Here is an 18458-nt window from a genome sequence, read left to right on the forward strand (position 1 = left end):
GGTGAAAGTTTATGATTTTTGTATTATGATCGCCGGGTCACACGTAGTCTTGAAGTCAAGACGGTAATTTTTAAGCGCGGTGTGTAGTTACAGCGCGGTGTAGCTACGGGGACGATACACACCGCCTCGATCCCAGATGTGTGTGAGTCAGTCGCTGCCATGGTCGCTGCCCACGCGCTACCTATGACTGTTGCGTGTGTATAATCGCACTGTGACTGTTGCATGAACGGCAGACAAATAGGCAGCGCCTAACGACTTGTCATCAAGTCTAGGTCACACGCTGGTGGGGCCTGCGGGGTCCATCGCGGTGTCAGTTCTACTCGGAGGGACTTTCCAGGCTATGAACACTAGCTGTGATGTATATTTACTCAATTCCTCCATGCTCAAACACAATCACTTTGACTTTCTGCCGGTGTGGAAACTGTTCTGCACACTGCCGTCACTTGGTTACAAGTCGTGGCTTTATATTAAGTCTACCTGATAGCCGAAGCGTTTTTGTAGCAAATGTGGAAGTGTTTTGCGTGGCTGCACAAGCAGAGAAAAAAAAAAACGCGATCCCAAACTTGAAATCAAGTCTTAACTGCCGCGTGCGCAGACAGTTTAAGTACTTCTGATTTATCCTTTCACATTGAGACAAAAATGGCGACAAAATGTCATACGCCTACTATAACAGTATTGATACGGTGTCTTGTTTCAAGTTTCAATTTCACAAATTGAATATAACTTTCATCATAGCGTGGCAAAACCAGGAAGCAACTTTTGGAAGGTACTGAAACAAGAAACGTTTGCCCTACTATATCTCGAAGGCGGGGGGGGGGGGGGGGGCAATGACACCATTTAAGGGCCTGTGTAATATACGGTTGGTTGTGACTCTGAAAATTAATGTCAATGAAAACTTACGTGGAAGTGCAGCTTTGGATACATTTCGAGAAACATTTCGGCTTTGATATTTAAAAGTATATCATTATTTCATCCCCCAAAATTTGAATGTCAACAAGCGTTATCGCGGATAACCGCTTCTAAGATTGTGTACTCCTATTTAGGATACTACTGCGGGGACGTTATTCGCTCTGGAGTTTCGGCAATCTAAAAAGCGCGAACACCTTTTGAAGTAAAATTTTCACAGGTTAATTTTACCGTATAAGACTATACATCCATATCCTGGATTAAAGCCATTGGACTTTTTCGGTTCAGAAAAAAAAGAAAAAGTTAACAGATTTACAAATAACTTTACAGAAGGCAATGGTAAAAGACTTCTCTTGAAATATTATTCTATGAAATGCTTTACTTTTTGAGAAAACAGCAAAACAATATAAATTCTCGTTAACGAGAATTACGGATTTATTTTAAACACATGTCATGACACGGCGAAACGCGCGGAAACAAGGGTGAGTTTTTCCGTTGTTTTCTCCCGACTCCGACGACCGATTGAGCCTAAATTTTCACAGGTTTGTTAGTTGTTATAGAAGTTGTGGTACACAAAGTGTGGGCCTTAGACAACACTGTTTACCGAAAGAGTCCAATGGCTTTAAAACAATCGAACGGTCTCAAAAACCAAAGGTATACGATTCCTTTAAGCGATTGTATAGATCGGTCGGACTCCTCTTTGTTTTCAAAATGCCTGCTCATTTTATTTTCTCTTCGGATTATAGGAAAACTTGTGAACATTAATGGTTTTTGCAACGCACAACTCTAAGCCATAATGACTGTCTTCCTTTGACACCACAAATGGCGCTGTTTAAGCTTCGGCGTCACGTACGAATGAAGTAAACTAAAGCAAGGGTCAAAAAGGGTCAGTCGCCAGATGCGCTCTTAATTACTTGTTGGTAAACTAAGACGTCAAGGACACTGACAAATCATTTGAAAAATTTCCGAAAACTATGAAAATGGAGAGACTCACCCATAAGCCTCACTGTGACATTAAAGTCACCTGGAAGTGGTATTTTTTCTAAATAAAGCTTTTGTCACTAATATATGTGTTTTGATGAGTGGAATGTGAATAAACAGTTAACTAAGGTTTTAAAAAATCAGTTCTTATGTTATTTACAAATTTAAGACTAGACCCCGACCCGAGAGGGCGCTGTTTGTGACGCCAATTGAGGCAGACTTTGCCTGCTAATGCGTAGAGTAAACACAATTGCAAAGTACATGTACGGACCAAGTCGTGAGTTTGTACATTTCAAAAAAAAAACAATTGTTTTTTTCCGGCAATGCCGACCAGGTGTATTGCTGCTGAATGCAGAAAAACACTTTTTGAAATGTACCAACTCACGACTTGGACGTACATGTACTTTGCATGTGTGTTTACTATACGCATTGCAGGCAAAGTCTGCCTTGATTGACGTCACAAAAGGAGTAGGCGGAGTCAGCCCCCAAACAACTTTATATATTTTTTAAACATATAAATCGTGACAAACAATTACTAAACAAATTGTTTTATTGTTCGTAAGCATATACTCTTATGTTTGAAAGAAAAAAAATTATATTTCCAGGTGACTTTAATGTCAGATCAATGTATTAAGAGAGTTGCAACATGGAGGGATCAGTTTTCTTTGGTCACGTGGTTTCTAGACGCCATGTTGTCTCCAAACGCAGCACAACCCAATGGGCAGACTAGTCTGGCACCCCCGTGTTTGCCCATGCCTTTCTTGGGGAACACAATGGGCTTACAATGGCAAGTTGTCTCAACTCTCACAACTTATACGGCTCTGATCAATGTTAACAAAAGCGACCTCTACATCTTCGATTTTGCAGCTTTAGCCTTAATAATAATAATAATAATATTAAAACAGTATTCACAGAGCAATAAACATTCCTCAAAGCGCTTAACAGGAAAATGGAAAGCATTAAGAAAATAAAACTTGATATAAATTACCCAATTAAACCCACAATTTTTTTTTTTTTTAAACTGGGCCAGACCGGCTGTTCCCTAAACTAAACCATTAAAAATAGTACAAACTAAATGATCTGAAAAATAACTGTAAAACTAGTGCATGTATTGAAAATTACAAAATTTAAAAGCCAAACATAAACAGAAACTATACACAGGAAAAGATATCAATTACAGGTAAAAAAAACTTAGCCTGAACATCTGACGGCACACTTCAAAGCTCATGAATTACGCCAGAAAGGGGCCTCCAGCCTGCGTCAATTTCCGTCCATAATCACCTTTCACCTTACATTAATTTCACATGGAGATATGCAGTGAAATCCTACATACAAAAGAACGTTAATTATGCAAGTTGGGCTTACTGTCGTGCTCACAACATGTAGACGGTCGAAAATATGCTTTTAATGTCTGTGTTTTGATTGGTCCGAGGTGACGTTTGGCAGACGCACTCACATCACTTCAGACCAATCAAAACACAGCTTTGGAAAGCTTTCGTCACTGCACGTTCACTTAATGAAATCGTTGTATCCGATGAAATCATTGGTGCTGAAAAGCAAGTACCTGAAAGTGGACCAGTCTATTACTCTTCACCCTTTACTTAATCTCCACTAGTTATCTCCATTATTATTCAGGTACTTTGTGCCGGCTCCCGACACGGAAAAGTCTTGGATCCACGCAAAACATGGGATCAACTTAAAATGCAAGTTAAACAGGTGTTGTTTTACACAATTCCTCGGCAAGAAGGCCAGGATTTCCATCGAAATCTCTCTAAAAATAATAATTTCTTTGATTATAACGTTATATATTTTCTTGCTTTGTTCTAAAAGACGTCAGTTATAGCACCGTGGTTATAGAGCCAGGTGATCATAATATAATATGCTTCGATCGATGGAAGTCAAATGTTTGAGTCCTGCTGCTGCATTGCAGCTCGGACTTCTTCGATGATATCCTTCCTCTCGAGAGACGCTCTGTCAAGAATCTCAAGAAGATCAGCCACTGTGACGCCTCCTTCCATCGCCCAATCCCTTAGGAGAGACTCGCTGGGGTTGGGCACCCTCTGACTGTCCAATGCAGCTACGAATTCAACATCCTTACCCAGTTCACCTTCAGCAAGAAAGATATCAAAGAGATTATTATGATGGGCCAGCTGGCAGACTGACAATCGAAGTGGACAAGCGAACCGCTCTTAAAAAGATTGTCTACTTTTAACAGAGTTATTCAAAGTGTCAAAACTTCCTCACCTGCTAGCATTTTCCAGTTTCTTTGTCCTGATGCGTTGAGAAAACCGCATACCTTACCAAAAATATCCGGTGGTATCTTGGTGATGAGTGTCTCTGGGCCGAATGTGACCTTCCTTGGCGGTAGTGAAGAGCTCGGGGAGCGCTCCTGTGTGAGAGTAAAATACTTTTAAAATCGTTGGCTACTGCAAGAAACTTTTGAAACAGAATCTCATTTAGGCACAAATCGACCTTCACTTTTGAGATAAGATTCAATAGTTTTGTTTTACCTACCGTTGTTTGACGAGTCAGTGACACCTCACAACTCTGCTGTCCACAAAGCATCACGACTGGAAACTTTGTAGGAAAAGGCTTGTCGTTGCCGGCTATTTTGAGCACATGTATGGCATCCGGGTGCACGTTGAAGCACCGCGGACCAAATGTAAAGTGAAGCTCTGGAAAGTCTCTCAGAACGATACTCCTTACAGCACCAACCAAGAATTTCAGCAACTTTGAACTATCAGATTCAAATTTCACAACAGCGACCGAGAGAAGCTGCTGGTGGGAGAACCTCCTCTCTAACTGGAGCTTGAAGACAAAACTAGTTCCGATGTGGAATCGGCAACGATCTGCAAATATAAGTGGTTTGGAGTCGGGTTCCATTTTATCCAGGCAGGCATGGGCCAGGCATCTTGTCAAAAGACGGTGGTAGATGATTCTGGGATCGAAGAAGCCAAAGTCAAAGTAGAAGACCTCCTCGGTGCTCGATGATTTCCAGAAATGCGTCTCGTTGCCCTGGAATGAAGGCAACATGGCAGGTACAACTAGTGAATTCGGGCGACAGTTTGTATTTACAACAGGCGCAATGGGACACACGAGGTCGTAGGCTTCAAGCAGATTGGTGAACAGTGGGACAAGATGAGACATTTCACAGTAGATGTGTAGGAGCAGTTCCTGTGAAAGAATCCCAGTGTTTTCATAGTTTCTCCACTCAATGGCGTAGCGATGACAGCGATGGGATCCACGTGGAATGTACATTACTTTCTTCATGACGTCTACAAGAAACTGGGGATCGAGTACCACATGATTTCTCAGTATTTCGTCTTCCTCTTTGTAGATGATCTCTCCTGCCTCACGGAAATATCTCAGCATTTTCTTCAACTGCTCTTCGCTTTCCACGTCGCATGTTTTTTTTGCTAGTTCTTGAATCTCTCGTAGTGTTGCTACGATCTTAGCAAAATCTGACGTCTGTGCGAGTTTCCGGCGGTTTTGGATCTCCCGATAAAAATGCAAATACTTGATTGGATATTTCTCCTGAGCGTACTCCGCACTCTCGACCCGCTTGAATATCTCTGCTCTCAGCTGTTTAAAGTCTTCGTCTAGAGGATTTGAATTCTCAACAAGAAACGGCGGCTTGTCGTCGACTGGATTTAGTACAAGACGGTGGCAGAATTCGGGAGTGATGCGATCGTGGAGTTTGTCAGTGAAACATTTTATCTTCGACTGTGGAACGCTGTCTTTATGGGTACCAACAATCATGATGACAGCGTCTGGGTGCCGTGCGTGGGCACAAACAGAGTGAAGCCAGAAGAGAAGTTTCTGAAGCTGTACGTCTTCGTTAGAGACAGCTGCCTCTAGGTTGAAGACAATCACGTACAGGGCTCTATCGGGCATAAACACATGGTGGGTACAGTGGTACAAGGTATCTCCTGCGAAGTCCCACAGACTCAGTTTGGTCTCAAGGAGAGGTTGTCCTTGGACCGCGGTTTTCATTTGTTCTCTGATCATTTTCACGGGGAATGTTTGCTTGGCACGCCATATCTTATAAGCAACGTGTAGATCGACCAATGGGTGAGTACTGACAGAAACAATGTAAATTGCCAGAGACACAAACGAACACTCAGGTACTCTAAAAGACCAGCCGCACATATAAGCAAAGTAAAAACCAATGCACAATCCAATACCTTTCTTGATGACATAACTTGCTTGAAATCCATACTTAAGAACAAGTCGACGACCGAAGACGCTGCCCCACGTTGTTCCAAATACCATCGCACAAAAGTTCAGAAACATGAACCAATAAGTTCGGAACCAACAAGCAGATCCCCAAAACAATGCACATGTCAGGGTAATTAAGGCACAACAAAATATGGTTCTCCTTATGTGCCATCTGTTATTAATTGTACAGTACTTATAGCTGAGCAAAATGAAGAAACCCCCGGCGATACAAATCAGAAATAGTAACAACATATTCCAGGACAACATGTCTTGGACTGGCGTACCTTCTGTTTCCCACGGGTGCACACACATGGCCAAAGCAACAGCTATGCCTGTACGGAAGCCAAGCCCTGCTGATATCCCAACTACAGAGGTATGTAGTAAATTCAAAAAGATTCTTTTACTTAACTGAAACAGCAAATCAGAAGACAGGCTTGTTTCTGAAGCATCACAAGCAAGCTTCTCCAGTGGTTGATCAATTCTTATGGTGGCTTCCAAAAGAACGCACACAAAAGAGCCAGCTGTGGCAAAGCGATAGGCGTTGTTATAGTCAACCGATAAAGAAAACATGCTGATGCAAATCCACACAAACACCACAAAGCCATATTGGAACACGCCCAGCAAATATAACACAGCTAATGTGCCCATCAAATTGATAACGACGAAGAACTGTGGCAGGATTTTCCTCAGACTGCTGTCCGCTCCCAAAGGGGTTTCAGAGGACTCTGATGAGGTGGACGGGGACTTGCGGAAATCTTTCATAAATTTGTCTGTTTTAAATCCTTCTGCGGAAGCTTCCTTGAGCACGGTCACCGCTGCAGCGCATTCTCGAATGTCATCTGCCTTAGCACCTTCCGACTCCTTCCATTGCTTGTCCACATTGGTGACGTGGCACATACGCGTCTCAATGCCGTGTGTCGGCTGCTCTAAGTGGTCAAACTCTCTCCCAAGAAGACGATTGAGCAAGCTTGTTTTACCGGCACGGGGCTCTCCCAAGATTAGCACTCGTGCCCGGTTGGTAGGAAGTTCACCTTCTGCCTCTGCGACCAAGTAGGCGTTTCTCAAGCCCTTATCGTTAACAAGTACACTCAGATTTTTACTTCCTGCGCCAAAGTCAGAAAACTGAAAGAGAGCCCTCCCGACGGCTGTTGTCTGACAGGTTGTTGTAGACGTCAATTTTTTATTCGGTTCCATGGCTTGAAAAGGCAAATGATAAAAACGGGGAAAAATACACTGTTAATTCATGGTAACATCATGGGGCGAAATTTCAACTTGACCCTTCATGACAAGCGAACAGGTAGTGATTGCTTAGTGCCGAGTTTTCGAGTTAAAAAAGGCTGGTGCCGAGTTTGTATGGTGCCGACATTTTTGGTACCGAGTGGGTGCCGAGTTTGCAAGGTGCCGAGTTTGCAAGGAGCCGAGTTTGCAGGGTGACGAGTTTGTGGGGTACCGAGTTTGTGGGTGCCGAGTGTCCGGTATTCAAATATTGTGCTACTTGTTATGACTTGACGGTCAATCTTAAAGGAACACGTTGCCTTGGATCGGACGAGTTGGTCTATAAAAAGCGTTTGTAACCGTTTTTTCAAAATGCATATAATTGGAAAGATGTTTTTAAAGTAGAATACAATGATCCACACAAATTTGCCCCGAAATTGCGTGTTTTTCCCTTTACTGTGCGAACTAACACGGTCGGCCTTTATGGGAGTCAAAAATTTGACTCCCATAAATGGCCGACCGTGTTAGTCGACGAGGTAAAAGGAAAACCGTGCAATTTCGAGGCATGTTTGTGTGGATCATTGTATTATACTTTTACAACATCTTTCTACTTATTTGCATTTTATAACAGACGTTCACAAACGCTTTTCAAAGACCAACTCGACCGATCCAAGGCAACGTGTTCCTTTAAAATGACCGTCTTGAAATTATACGTTTTATTCTACTACACCACGGAGTTACATTTTTCTGAGTTCGGAAGAGTTCTCAGCTAGTTATAATATTGAACGGTGTTACCGCAAACCAAATAATATACATTGATTACCTCACGGTGCATTGATACCTCACCTCCAATTCCATATTTATATTCAACAAACCTGGGCCCAATTTCATAGAGCTGCTCAGCACAAAAAAATTGCTATGGCATGAAATTTCTTCCTTGGTAAAAACAGGATTATCAACCAAATTTCCATCTGTTGCATATTGCTTGTTATTGGTATTCTGCTTTTGTTTGCTTATCCTGAAAATCACGTGGAAATTTGGTTGGTAATCCTGTTTTTATCGAAGGCAAAAACGTCATGCTTAGCAAATTGTTGTGCTTAGCAGCTCTGCTCTATGAAATTGGGCCCTGGTATTACACCAAAGCCCGGACGCTATAGACCTTTCCGATGCAATGTTACCAAACCGAGGATGGAAGAACAAAATAGTCTGGTTCCCAATTGCAAAATAATTATTGGCATTCATTATTGTTGATCGATACGAGGAACATGATCAAGATGGAGGCAGCATGATAAAAGGCATGTTGTGGCATAGCGGTTTCCCTCTGCGTGCCTTTGGGCCATCCGCTTGGTATTGGTGATGATATCTTGTAGCAGGAAGTACAATGTGCAAGAATGCATGTTACATGCACGTGATAACAATAATAATAATAATAATAAACAACGCTTATAAAGCGCCTTACATCCATGACTGGACCCCAAGGCGCTGTACACATTAAAAATAGCTGCAAACAAGAGCAAAAAAACCACGAGCATAAAATATTTCTAAAAATATAAACCACAAAATGGACCAGCCAATAGTTAAAACCACAAACCACATATCAGGGGTCGATCCCGCAAAGAATCAGGACCAGTCCCTTTAAGACTAGTCCCAAGAGATATTAAAATGTATGGCCAGTCTAAAATTAAGACGAGTAACTTAATGTCCTAACTTGAAAAAAGACTAGCCCTAACTCTCCAAGAATTCCACCCCCATGAGAAACAATGTACTTAGTCATTAAAAACAACAAACCAAAAAAATTATAAAGATATGAAAATAACTCACAAAAGAAAGCAAGTTATTAAAGTTACAAAAACAATTCATAACAAATGTCACTCAAGAGAAAAAAAACATGCATTATGAGTAGGCAATGTACTTAGTTAAAAGCCAGTTTAAAAAGATAAGTCTTCATGATTGTCTTAAAATGATCCAGTGAATTAGATGCTCGAATGTGTTCCGGTAGAGAGTTCCATAGACTTGGGGCTGACTGTGAGAACGCTCGATCCCCATAAAAAGCAGTGCGTCGTTTTACTGGTTGGCACAGAAGATTCATGGACGAAGACCGAAGAGTGCGATTCGGTTGGTATGGCGTTATGATCTCACTCAGATAAACAGGAGCGAGCCCATGTAGAATTTTATATGTTAGTAGCAGGAGTTTGAATTTGATTCTATGTGCCACGGGCAACCAGTGCAGACTGAAGAGCACAGGCTGTATGTGATCCCGATATTTAGTTCTTGAGACAAGTCTCGCAGCTGAGTTTTGAATTCTCTGCAACTTGGCAATATCACTGGCAGGAAGACCAAATAGTAAGCTATTACAATAGTCTAAACGAGACGTTACAAAAGCATGTATCAGTCGTTCCGATGCCTTCTTGTCCAGGTATTTACGAATCCGACTAATTTTATGAAGAGCAAACGAAGATGATTTTGTGACGGAACGCACATGTTCTTGCATTGCCAAAGTGCTGTCAATGATGACACCTAGATCTCTTACAGAATTTGTTGTAGCAACTGGTGATTCTCCAATGATGATTTGAGGTAGGGAGGGAACCTTTAAAAATCGAGAACTCAGATGAACAACCTCAGTCTTTGTATCGTTTAAGGCCATTTTGTTTTGGACTGCCCAAGCTTTGATATCGCGGACACATCTTTCAATTGTTGTGATGGCTTCCGAACGCGTGAAGGATCAACTATCACATACAACTGAGTATCATCTGCGTAACTCATGTCATGTATTCCATGACTGTTGATGATGTCGCTGATCGGAGCAGAATACATTGTGAATAAGGTAGGTCCTAGTACAGAACCCTGTGGAACGCCCTCTTCAAGTGGTAACTCTATTGATGGGACACCGGAGATATCTACATACTGACGACGGCCTTGAATGTAAGATCAAGTGCGGTATTCGAAATTCCATATCGGCAATGCATGCGTTTAAGTAGGATGTCATGGTTTATCGTGTCGAATGCCGAAGAGAAATCAAGAAGCAATAGAATGGCTTCCTGATGACGATCGACAGCCTGAAGAAGATCGTTGTGGACGCGAACCAGCGCTGTCTCAGTTGAATGAAATCTACGATAGGCTGATTGTCTCTGTACATACAGACCGCGTTGCTGTAGGTAGGCGTTCAACTGTGAAGATACAACCCGTTCAATGGTTTTGAACAAGAACTTCAAGTTTGATATCGGTCTGTAATTGTTGAGGTGTTCGACATCAAGAGATGGTTTCTTAATCAACGGCACGACTCTAGCAATTTTCAGTTCTGGTGGCACAACTCCGGTTGTCAATGATTGGTTGACAATACACGTTATGCAAGGAACTAGCGAATCTAAACACTGTTTCATGACTGTTCCAGGAAGCGGGTCGAGTGGACATGACTTTATTCCAGATTCACTGATGATTTTTCGGATCTCACTTTCAGTTACTTCACTAAATGAGCTGAAAGTGTGCTCACACAATTCTGAAATATCAACAGATGTGGTAGGTTGTGGTATGGCGTCAAGGTTGCTGTAGAGATTCTTGGTCTTTGTATAAAAGAAGTCTGCGAAGTCATTAGCTAGAGTCTGTGCACAATCATGCGGAGGGAGTACTTGACGCTTGACGGGGGTAGCTCGAAAAAAAGGTGTCAACAAGCTGAAACAATAACGTTCATTAAAGGCACTTACACTATTGGTAATTACTTAAAATAGGCTCCAACCTCGGGTAATTTATCATTCAAATAATAAAAGACTTCAGCCCTGAAGCATTTTTTATGGATCTGAAAGCACACACAGGGTGCGTTCGTTTAGCTTCCCTGGGTCGACCCCGATGTTGCGTATTGTATTTTTTCCAGGACGAACGTGGGCACACAATTACCCCACGTTCGTCTTCGAACCAGAATAAAACCCCAGACACGTCACCACGTGAGCCTTCCCGTGGTGACGTCAGTGCACCTCGGACCAGCCCCAAGTGACCCAATCTACAAGTGGGGCTCTTGGGGCTGGCCCGAGGTATACTGACGTCACCACAGGAAGGCTCACATGGTGACGTGTCTGGGGTTTTTTCTGGTTCGAAGACGAACGTGGGGTTGTGTGCCCACGTTCGTCCTGGAAAAAATAAAATACGCAACATCGGGGTCGACCCAGGGAAGCTAAACGAACGCACCCACATTGTGCCAAAAAAGGGCTCCTTTTTTCACAATGCTCTTGCAACTTTTACTTCGATGACCAATAATTGAGTCAAAATCTTCACCAAATGAGAATACTGGTCTTTGACAATTACCAAAGGTGTCCAGTGCCTTCAACATTCGATACACTACATACTATAATTACCTTCTCGCAAAATGTGGAACACACCTTCGCATAGCAACGGTCTAGTTACGTACCTTTGACACGCCCCAAAATAGGTGCGTGTGTGCTCTGACGCGTCGTGAGATAGGTCAATGCGTGTGTGCTCTTTTGAAGACAAAAATCCATGGAGTTTAAGATTTGGGTACTTTTTTACATTAAACTTACAGGGTTTGAAGATGATGGTAGTGGAAAGCTTCCCTTCAAATATAACTTACTGAGGTGCTGTAGTTTTTGAGAAATTAGCAAAACAATGTCATGAAAATACGTTTGTAAAATGCTTGGACAGTGGACAGTGGACACACTATTGGTAATTACTCAAAATAATTTTTGGCATAAAACCTTTCTTGCTGACAAGTAATAGGGAATGGTTGATTGTATAAAACATTGTGAGACACGGCACCCTCTGAAGTGCCATAGTTTCCGAGAAAGAATTAATTTTCCACGAATTTGATTTCGAGACCTCAGATTTAGAACTTGAGGTCTCGAAATCAACCATCTAAACGCAAACACCTTCGTGTGACAAGGGTGTTTTCTCTTTCATTATTATCTCGCAAGTTCGATGACCGATTGAGCTCAAATTTTCACAGGTTTGTTATTTTATGCATATATTGAGATACACCAACTATGAAGGCAAGTATTTGACAATTACTAAGTGTCCACTGCCTTTAAAATAATGTTGGTTTCAAGAGACCAATACTATTTTCATGACATTGTTTTACTCATTGCCCCAAAACTACAGCACCTCAGCATGTAATATTTTCAGGGAAACTTTTTACTATCATCATTTTCACACTGTGTAAATATAGTGTAAATCTGTGGACATTGTGCTCGATTGCAACATTAAAATGGCATTTTCTTGCAAAAGTGTTTCGTTTTGTTGCCATCCTGGTGTTCAAGTCACCTGATTATGTTAAATGCAACTACGGTCAACATTCCCCTACATACTGCCAATGTAAAATCGTCGCTAAGAAATTTCGTCCTTACCTGGCTAGTTGTTCATGTACACTTTGACCGCGGAGTTGACAATGTGTACAATGACACTTGTGGTAGAGATTCTGTCTTTCCTTTTTAAAATATAGCATACAATGCCACATACCATTTCCGACAGTCGGTCCTGTCCTGAGCATAACATTTCATAAAACAGGAAGCCCGGGCTGTTTTATGATAGTCGGAGATTAATACGTAAAGGAAGACTAGGGAAGTTATAATGTTATCAGAAAATGTCGGAACGAAAAAAAAAATAAAAAAAATTGTGATAAACACAACTTATTGTGAGATACTTATGTTTTATTTTAATATTGTGCTGTAATTTGCGAACACTTGTTCCCAAAACTGAGATAGTGACCCATTGTATGGGATACAAGTTATTTACATACTTTTTTTTTAAACTTAAAGATTGGGTCCGCGACCTTTTGACATTTCTCTTTTCCGTGTGGCTTTGGCCGGGAGAGAACAACCGCGGGGCAAAACTGAATCTGAAGCCGCAGCCATGGTTGCGAATAGAGTCTCTTTCTGACGTCATCATAGTGTGCATTTAGTAGAGTTCGTCAAATGCTCGACTTGTTTCGTTATTTTGTTGCAAGTTTTTATAGTATAAATCTTTGCCGAATAAATGATAACGATAATCAAAACACACCATAGGTGGAGTGTAGACCGCACAAAGAATTGAAACGTTTATCGGGGGTCGGTGTGACAGGAAATTCTGTCCGCCGGAGATTTGGTTCCCCAATGGTAAATTAACATGGGCTGAATACAGAATCTCCTGTCACACCGGACCCAGAAATATGGCGCTATTCAGAAGAAGTGTGCACGTTTGGGGTGGGGGTGGGTTGAGAGACACACCGGAGCCAATCGGAGTTATTATTACCAGTGATGAGAACTGTCTGAAAATGGTTTAACATCATGAGAAAAAAGGGGTTGTTGTTATAGAGTGTGTATACGCATTACAACATGATTGGACATTGAGACGATCGGGGGGGGGTGGTTAACGTGTAATAGTACACGGAACTTTACACTTTGGAACGATTGCGAGACAATGTGTACTGAAACCTGATAATAGTTTATAAGTAATATACACTTTAATTTCCCAGAAACTTTCAAGCACTTAAACTGTACCAGAGCGTTATATAAAACCGAGGGCCTGCCGAACACCAATCCTGCATGAATGTGCTATCGCACGGTGACTGTTGCATAAACGGCAGAATATGTGTTTGTTATAGCTAGGCAGCGCCTATAACGACTTGTCACCAAGTCTGCATGGTCGGCCGAATGATAGTGAAACACTAAATCTTAAAAGCAGATGTTTTAACAAAATTCAGCATTTTCTGTAAACTTTCAATTAAATGAAGTACCTGTCATAATTATTTGTTTTTAACAAAATCCACAAATTTGGTTACATTTGTTACTTAATTTTCTTAATTTGCACTTCCATAGTTTTCCATTGCAATCTTGCTTCCATGACTTTTTATGCACCAGGAACAGTGTCTGCCCAAATGTAGGCCTCCACCACAGAGTGTTCTACACAATAGCTTTCCCCATCACCTGGGCAATAACCAGTGTTGGTAACATGGCTTCGCATGCCGTTTTCGTCTGGTTGATACTTCCATAGTTGGGGGGGTGGTGGCGGGTAATTTCCTTGATAAAAGGCTGTGTTTATGGATTAAAATGAGTGTCTGAAAAGGTCTTCAGTTGTTTTAATATTTGACAGGGGTGTGCATGACATTATATAATCAGGCTGACAACATAAATATCACAGACTTGAACATAAGCCTTTCCTATACTATAGACGATGTGACCTCTGACGTCACACGAAAACCATAACATGATTCGCGCGCATACCGCCGGGCAAAACCTTTGTGTTTTGGCAGCCAACTAGAAAGTGTACGCAATCTTACTGTGACTGCGCAACTCAGTGCCCGGCGAAACATGACGTATAGAGTGTTTTGTCAGTAGAGGGCGGTTTGAATGTAAACATAGGTCACATCATCTATAGTCATGGTAGAACCCCTTCCCCCTCCCTGAATTTCCATTCTTGTGACTCGAGGACCAATTTAGCTTGATTTAGGTTTGTTATTCTTAAACTTTTTGTATAGATTATAGCATTAGGCCTAAAGTGCGGATATACGGCTGGTTAGGCAAAAATAATACCATTGTTAGACTTGTAAAAATCACATAATAATTGTGTTCATTTGGTACTATGCTATTAGTATTGTTAGGGTTGGTGGCCACTACAGGAGTGCACTGTTCGGTTTTGCTGTACAGACAAATTTTATCCAAACCAAAACAGTGTTAGTGTGTCAACATCTCAAAGTGGCTTTTTGACCCACATTGTCTGAGGGAAAAACACACGCGTGTTATAGGCTCTTAAAGGGTATATACTTTTTCCAAAACACACAATGTCCACAGATTTACATTAAACTTACACAGTTTGAAGATTATGATAGTAGAAAGCTATCTTGAAATTTTAATTACTGTGACGTGCTGTAGTTTTTGAGAAAGAGTATAAACGTAATAATTTTCGTCTCAGTTTTAGCATGTAAAAACGTATTAACCAGTTATGCTATGGTTTGGTATAATATCATAACTGGTTAAGGGGATTTTACATACTAAAATAATTTTGGTCTCATGATACCAAAACAATTTTGTGATTCGTTTTACTCGTTTCTCAAAACCTACACAACCTTAGTTGGTAATATTTGAAGGGAAGCTTTTCACTATCGTTTTAGGATCTTGGATACCCGTGATTTTGTGGAACTCTTCCAAAGTTTCAATCCTACATTGAATAAATTAAATACACTAAAACTAACCAATGAAAATTTCATTTAGAAGGGTCCCGTTTTTTAGATATTGCCAAAAATCCCGATTATATTATGTTCACGCAGGGAAGATAAGAATATTCATAATCTTAGAAGCATTACCATACCGGCAACGCTTCTTATAATCAAATTTCTAGCGACAAAAAGTGATGTATTTTTCCATTATTGCATTTTACTTCTGAGTGTTTTCTCAAAATGTACTACTTTAATCAAAGCTGATCTTTCAACGTGATTTTTTTATTGACATTAATTTTCAGAGTCATTACTAGTAGCAGACCTTTAAAGCCATGGACCCTTTCGGTACAGGAAAAAAAAGAAAAAGTTCACAGATTTACAAATAACTTAACGGGGTTTACAGAAGGTAGTGGTGAAATACTTCTCTTGAAATCTTATTCCATGAAATGCTTTACCTTTTGAGAAAACAGTAAAACAATATCAATTCTCGTTAACGAGAATTACGGATTTTTTTAAAACACAATGTCAGACACGGCGAAACGCGCGGATACAAGAGTGGGTTTTCCCGTTGATTTCTCCCGACTCCGATGACCGATTAAGCCCAAATTTTCACAGGTTTGTTATTTGATATAGAAGTTGTGATACACGAATTGATGCGGGCCCTGGACAATACTGTTTACCGAAAGGGTCGAATGGCTTTAAAACCAAACTGCTGATCTCTTCGTTGCTGGGCAAAATGTGTAAAATGAGCAAAATTTTCCCATGGCTCTTGGTCCATAGCAAACATTCGTTGCCTGCGGGCAGAATACATTTCAACGTAAAGCGTATGAACCACATTTTTAAATCTATACGAAAATGGCAGACTGTGCTACTTCGCAAAAGGAAAACCATACTATTTTCAGGGATGTGAATATTTGTTGTACTAAATTTAAAACATCTTTCCAATCATGTCAACATAACAAACGCACTTTTATAGCTAAAAGTGCTCAATTCAAAGGCAACGTGTCTTTGCATACATGGCATGGTTTCTCTTAAAAATCGAAAAGAGAAATCAAAATTTGTAACCAACTTAAAGCATCACACTTAAACTTGGACGGAATCTTGTACAAATATACAAAAAGAACCACATGCTTTTCACTCTGTGACAAATACAGCATTCTCATATACCACTGAAGGCATGCAGATAAAGATTTCATTACCTTTAATTTCTTCCTCTTTAAAAACCTTCTCCGTCGTTACTTTGATGCGCAATTGTTTGCATTTCGTCATCCAAGGCCGCCAAAGCTGCAGTGCTGGTTACGCCGTCTGGTACACACTAACAGCAACAAACCATGGATGTCACGTAGGCGCCATTTAATGATACTTTCCACGAAACCCAAGTTGAGTTGAAAGCTGTATCTTTCTCATAAAAACGGGAACCGAAAATAACATCACATCTGACTTTCACTGGTGTACTATGATTACAACCAGCTGCAAAGCAAGTCACCAGTTGACAGTGTTCATCATACAGTGTTGGTCGCAGACAGAAAGTGCAAGTTCGTGATCAGACAGTGTTGGTTGATCGTGTACACTAACTTGAATGGTTACTATGAGGAAGTGGGTTTCCCAAATATAGGTATGACACAATCATAAAACAAGTCACTGAGAAATTGTGTTGTGCTTATTTTATTTGACGCCTTTAAATCAAACGGGTAACATTATTGTCAAAGACGAGAATCCACACTTCAAAATATAACAAACGCAATAAGGCTAAACTATCATTAAAGGATCAAAGGATCAAATCTTAACAAATTGTGTGCACCCTTTATGGGACGTTCTTAAAATAGAAATGACGTGATCACACGATATACAGGAAAATACCCGAGATTTTTCCACTACGTGTTTATCTATGAAGCTGAGTGCCAAACAAATATCGAGACAGTGGGCAGTCACGTGAGCTTCCATCACCTTCAAGTTGAGGTTTTTTTTTTTTTTTTTTTTTTTTGGGGGGGGGGGGGGGGCACAGCAGTGGCGTAACCAGATCGACTTGTGTGGGGGTTTTGGGTGGGGTTTTTTTTAGGGGGGGGGGGGGTGCTTAGACTATGTTAATTGATTATTATTGAACACAACATGTCTTTGCAACCCTAAGGCCTGGCAAGTGGTTTATTATTATAATTGAAAGAGAAACACAGTCATGTTTTTATATATTATGATATCTTCCTATTGTGTCCTGCATACTATGTGATGTAGCGGTGCTATGATCGTCTTCACCTCAGTCTGGAGTCGACCATCTTGCCGTATAAATAGTCAGTTTGGGGTATGGGTGCCACTCAGGGAGGGAACTACATAGTGAGGGTCCGTTCTCACCTAAATAGTAAAACAAAACTTCACGCTTGTGAAGCCTTTTATCATGCATCTGAAAGCACACAAAGTTGTGCAGTGTTTTTTCTTCTTTCATCATTCTCTTGCAACTTTGATGACCAATTGAGCCAACATTTTCACAGGTTTGTTATGATATGCATCTCTTTGAATACACCAAGTGAGAATACTGGTCTTTCATAATTACCAAACGTGTCCAGTGTCTTAAAGACAATGGATACTATTGGTAATTGTCGAAGACCGGTCTTCTCACCTGGTGTATCTCAACATATGCACATTTTTATTAACAAACCTGTGAAAGTTTGAGCTCATCGATCGTCGAAGTTGCGAGATAATAATAAACAGAAAAAACAACCATGTGACACGAAGTGTTCAAACCCAATTAGGGGAAAATCGTCACTGGCGTAAAGGGGTCATTAAAATAGATCAATAGAAGCAATTTTGCGAGTAAAATGGTTATTAACCGGTATCTACGATGTCTATTTGGCCATAAAAAGGTAATAGTTGAAATATTGGTATATTAACACATATTACTCTAGATAACGTCGTTTATACAAAGTCGCCGTATTATTTGAATTCATGCCAATATAGATAATGGTGTATGGCATTTCCCGGAGCAAAGACTATAAACAATAACAAAATGGGG

The 18458-nt window shown here is 40.8% G+C and overlaps 2 protein-coding genes across 4 annotated transcripts in view; one reads left to right on the top strand and one right to left on the bottom strand.

Moving 5' to 3' along the window:
* LOC139945732 (translation initiation factor eIF2B subunit gamma-like) overlaps positions 1 to 18458 on the top strand; it is a 62078-nt gene that overhangs the window by 11043 nt on the left and 32577 nt on the right. The window lies entirely within an intron of this gene.
* Positions 1446 to 17162, bottom strand: LOC139945729 (uncharacterized). The gene is made up of 4 exons (XM_071943101.1): positions 16654 to 17162; positions 4402 to 7301; positions 4132 to 4276; positions 1446 to 3994 (listed from the first exon to the last, which is right to left on the bottom strand). Exons 1-4 carry the CDS (start codon positions 16721 to 16723, stop codon positions 3786 to 3788), a joined length of 3324 nt encoding a protein of 1107 aa, XP_071799202.1. The 5' UTR covers positions 16724 to 17162; the 3' UTR covers positions 1446 to 3785.

This window comes from Asterias amurensis, chromosome 13 (genome assembly GCF_032118995.1).
Source record: "Asterias amurensis chromosome 13, ASM3211899v1".
NCBI classification, from domain to species: Eukaryota; Metazoa; Echinodermata; class Asteroidea; order Forcipulatida; family Asteriidae; genus Asterias; species Asterias amurensis.

Coding starts and splice junctions, on each gene's coding strand:
- LOC139945729 (XM_071943101.1), bottom strand. CDS start 16,723: ATGACGAAATGCAAACAATTGCGCATCAAAGTAACGACGGAGAAGGTT. Junction 7,302..16,653: donor TAAAGAGGAAGAAATTAAAG/GTAATGAAATCT, acceptor TGCCTTTTCAAG/CCATGGAACCGAATAAAAAA. Junction 3,995..4,131: donor AAACTGGAAAATGCTAGCAG/GTGAGGAAGTTT, acceptor TTCTTGCTGAAG/GTGAACTGGGTAAGGATGTT.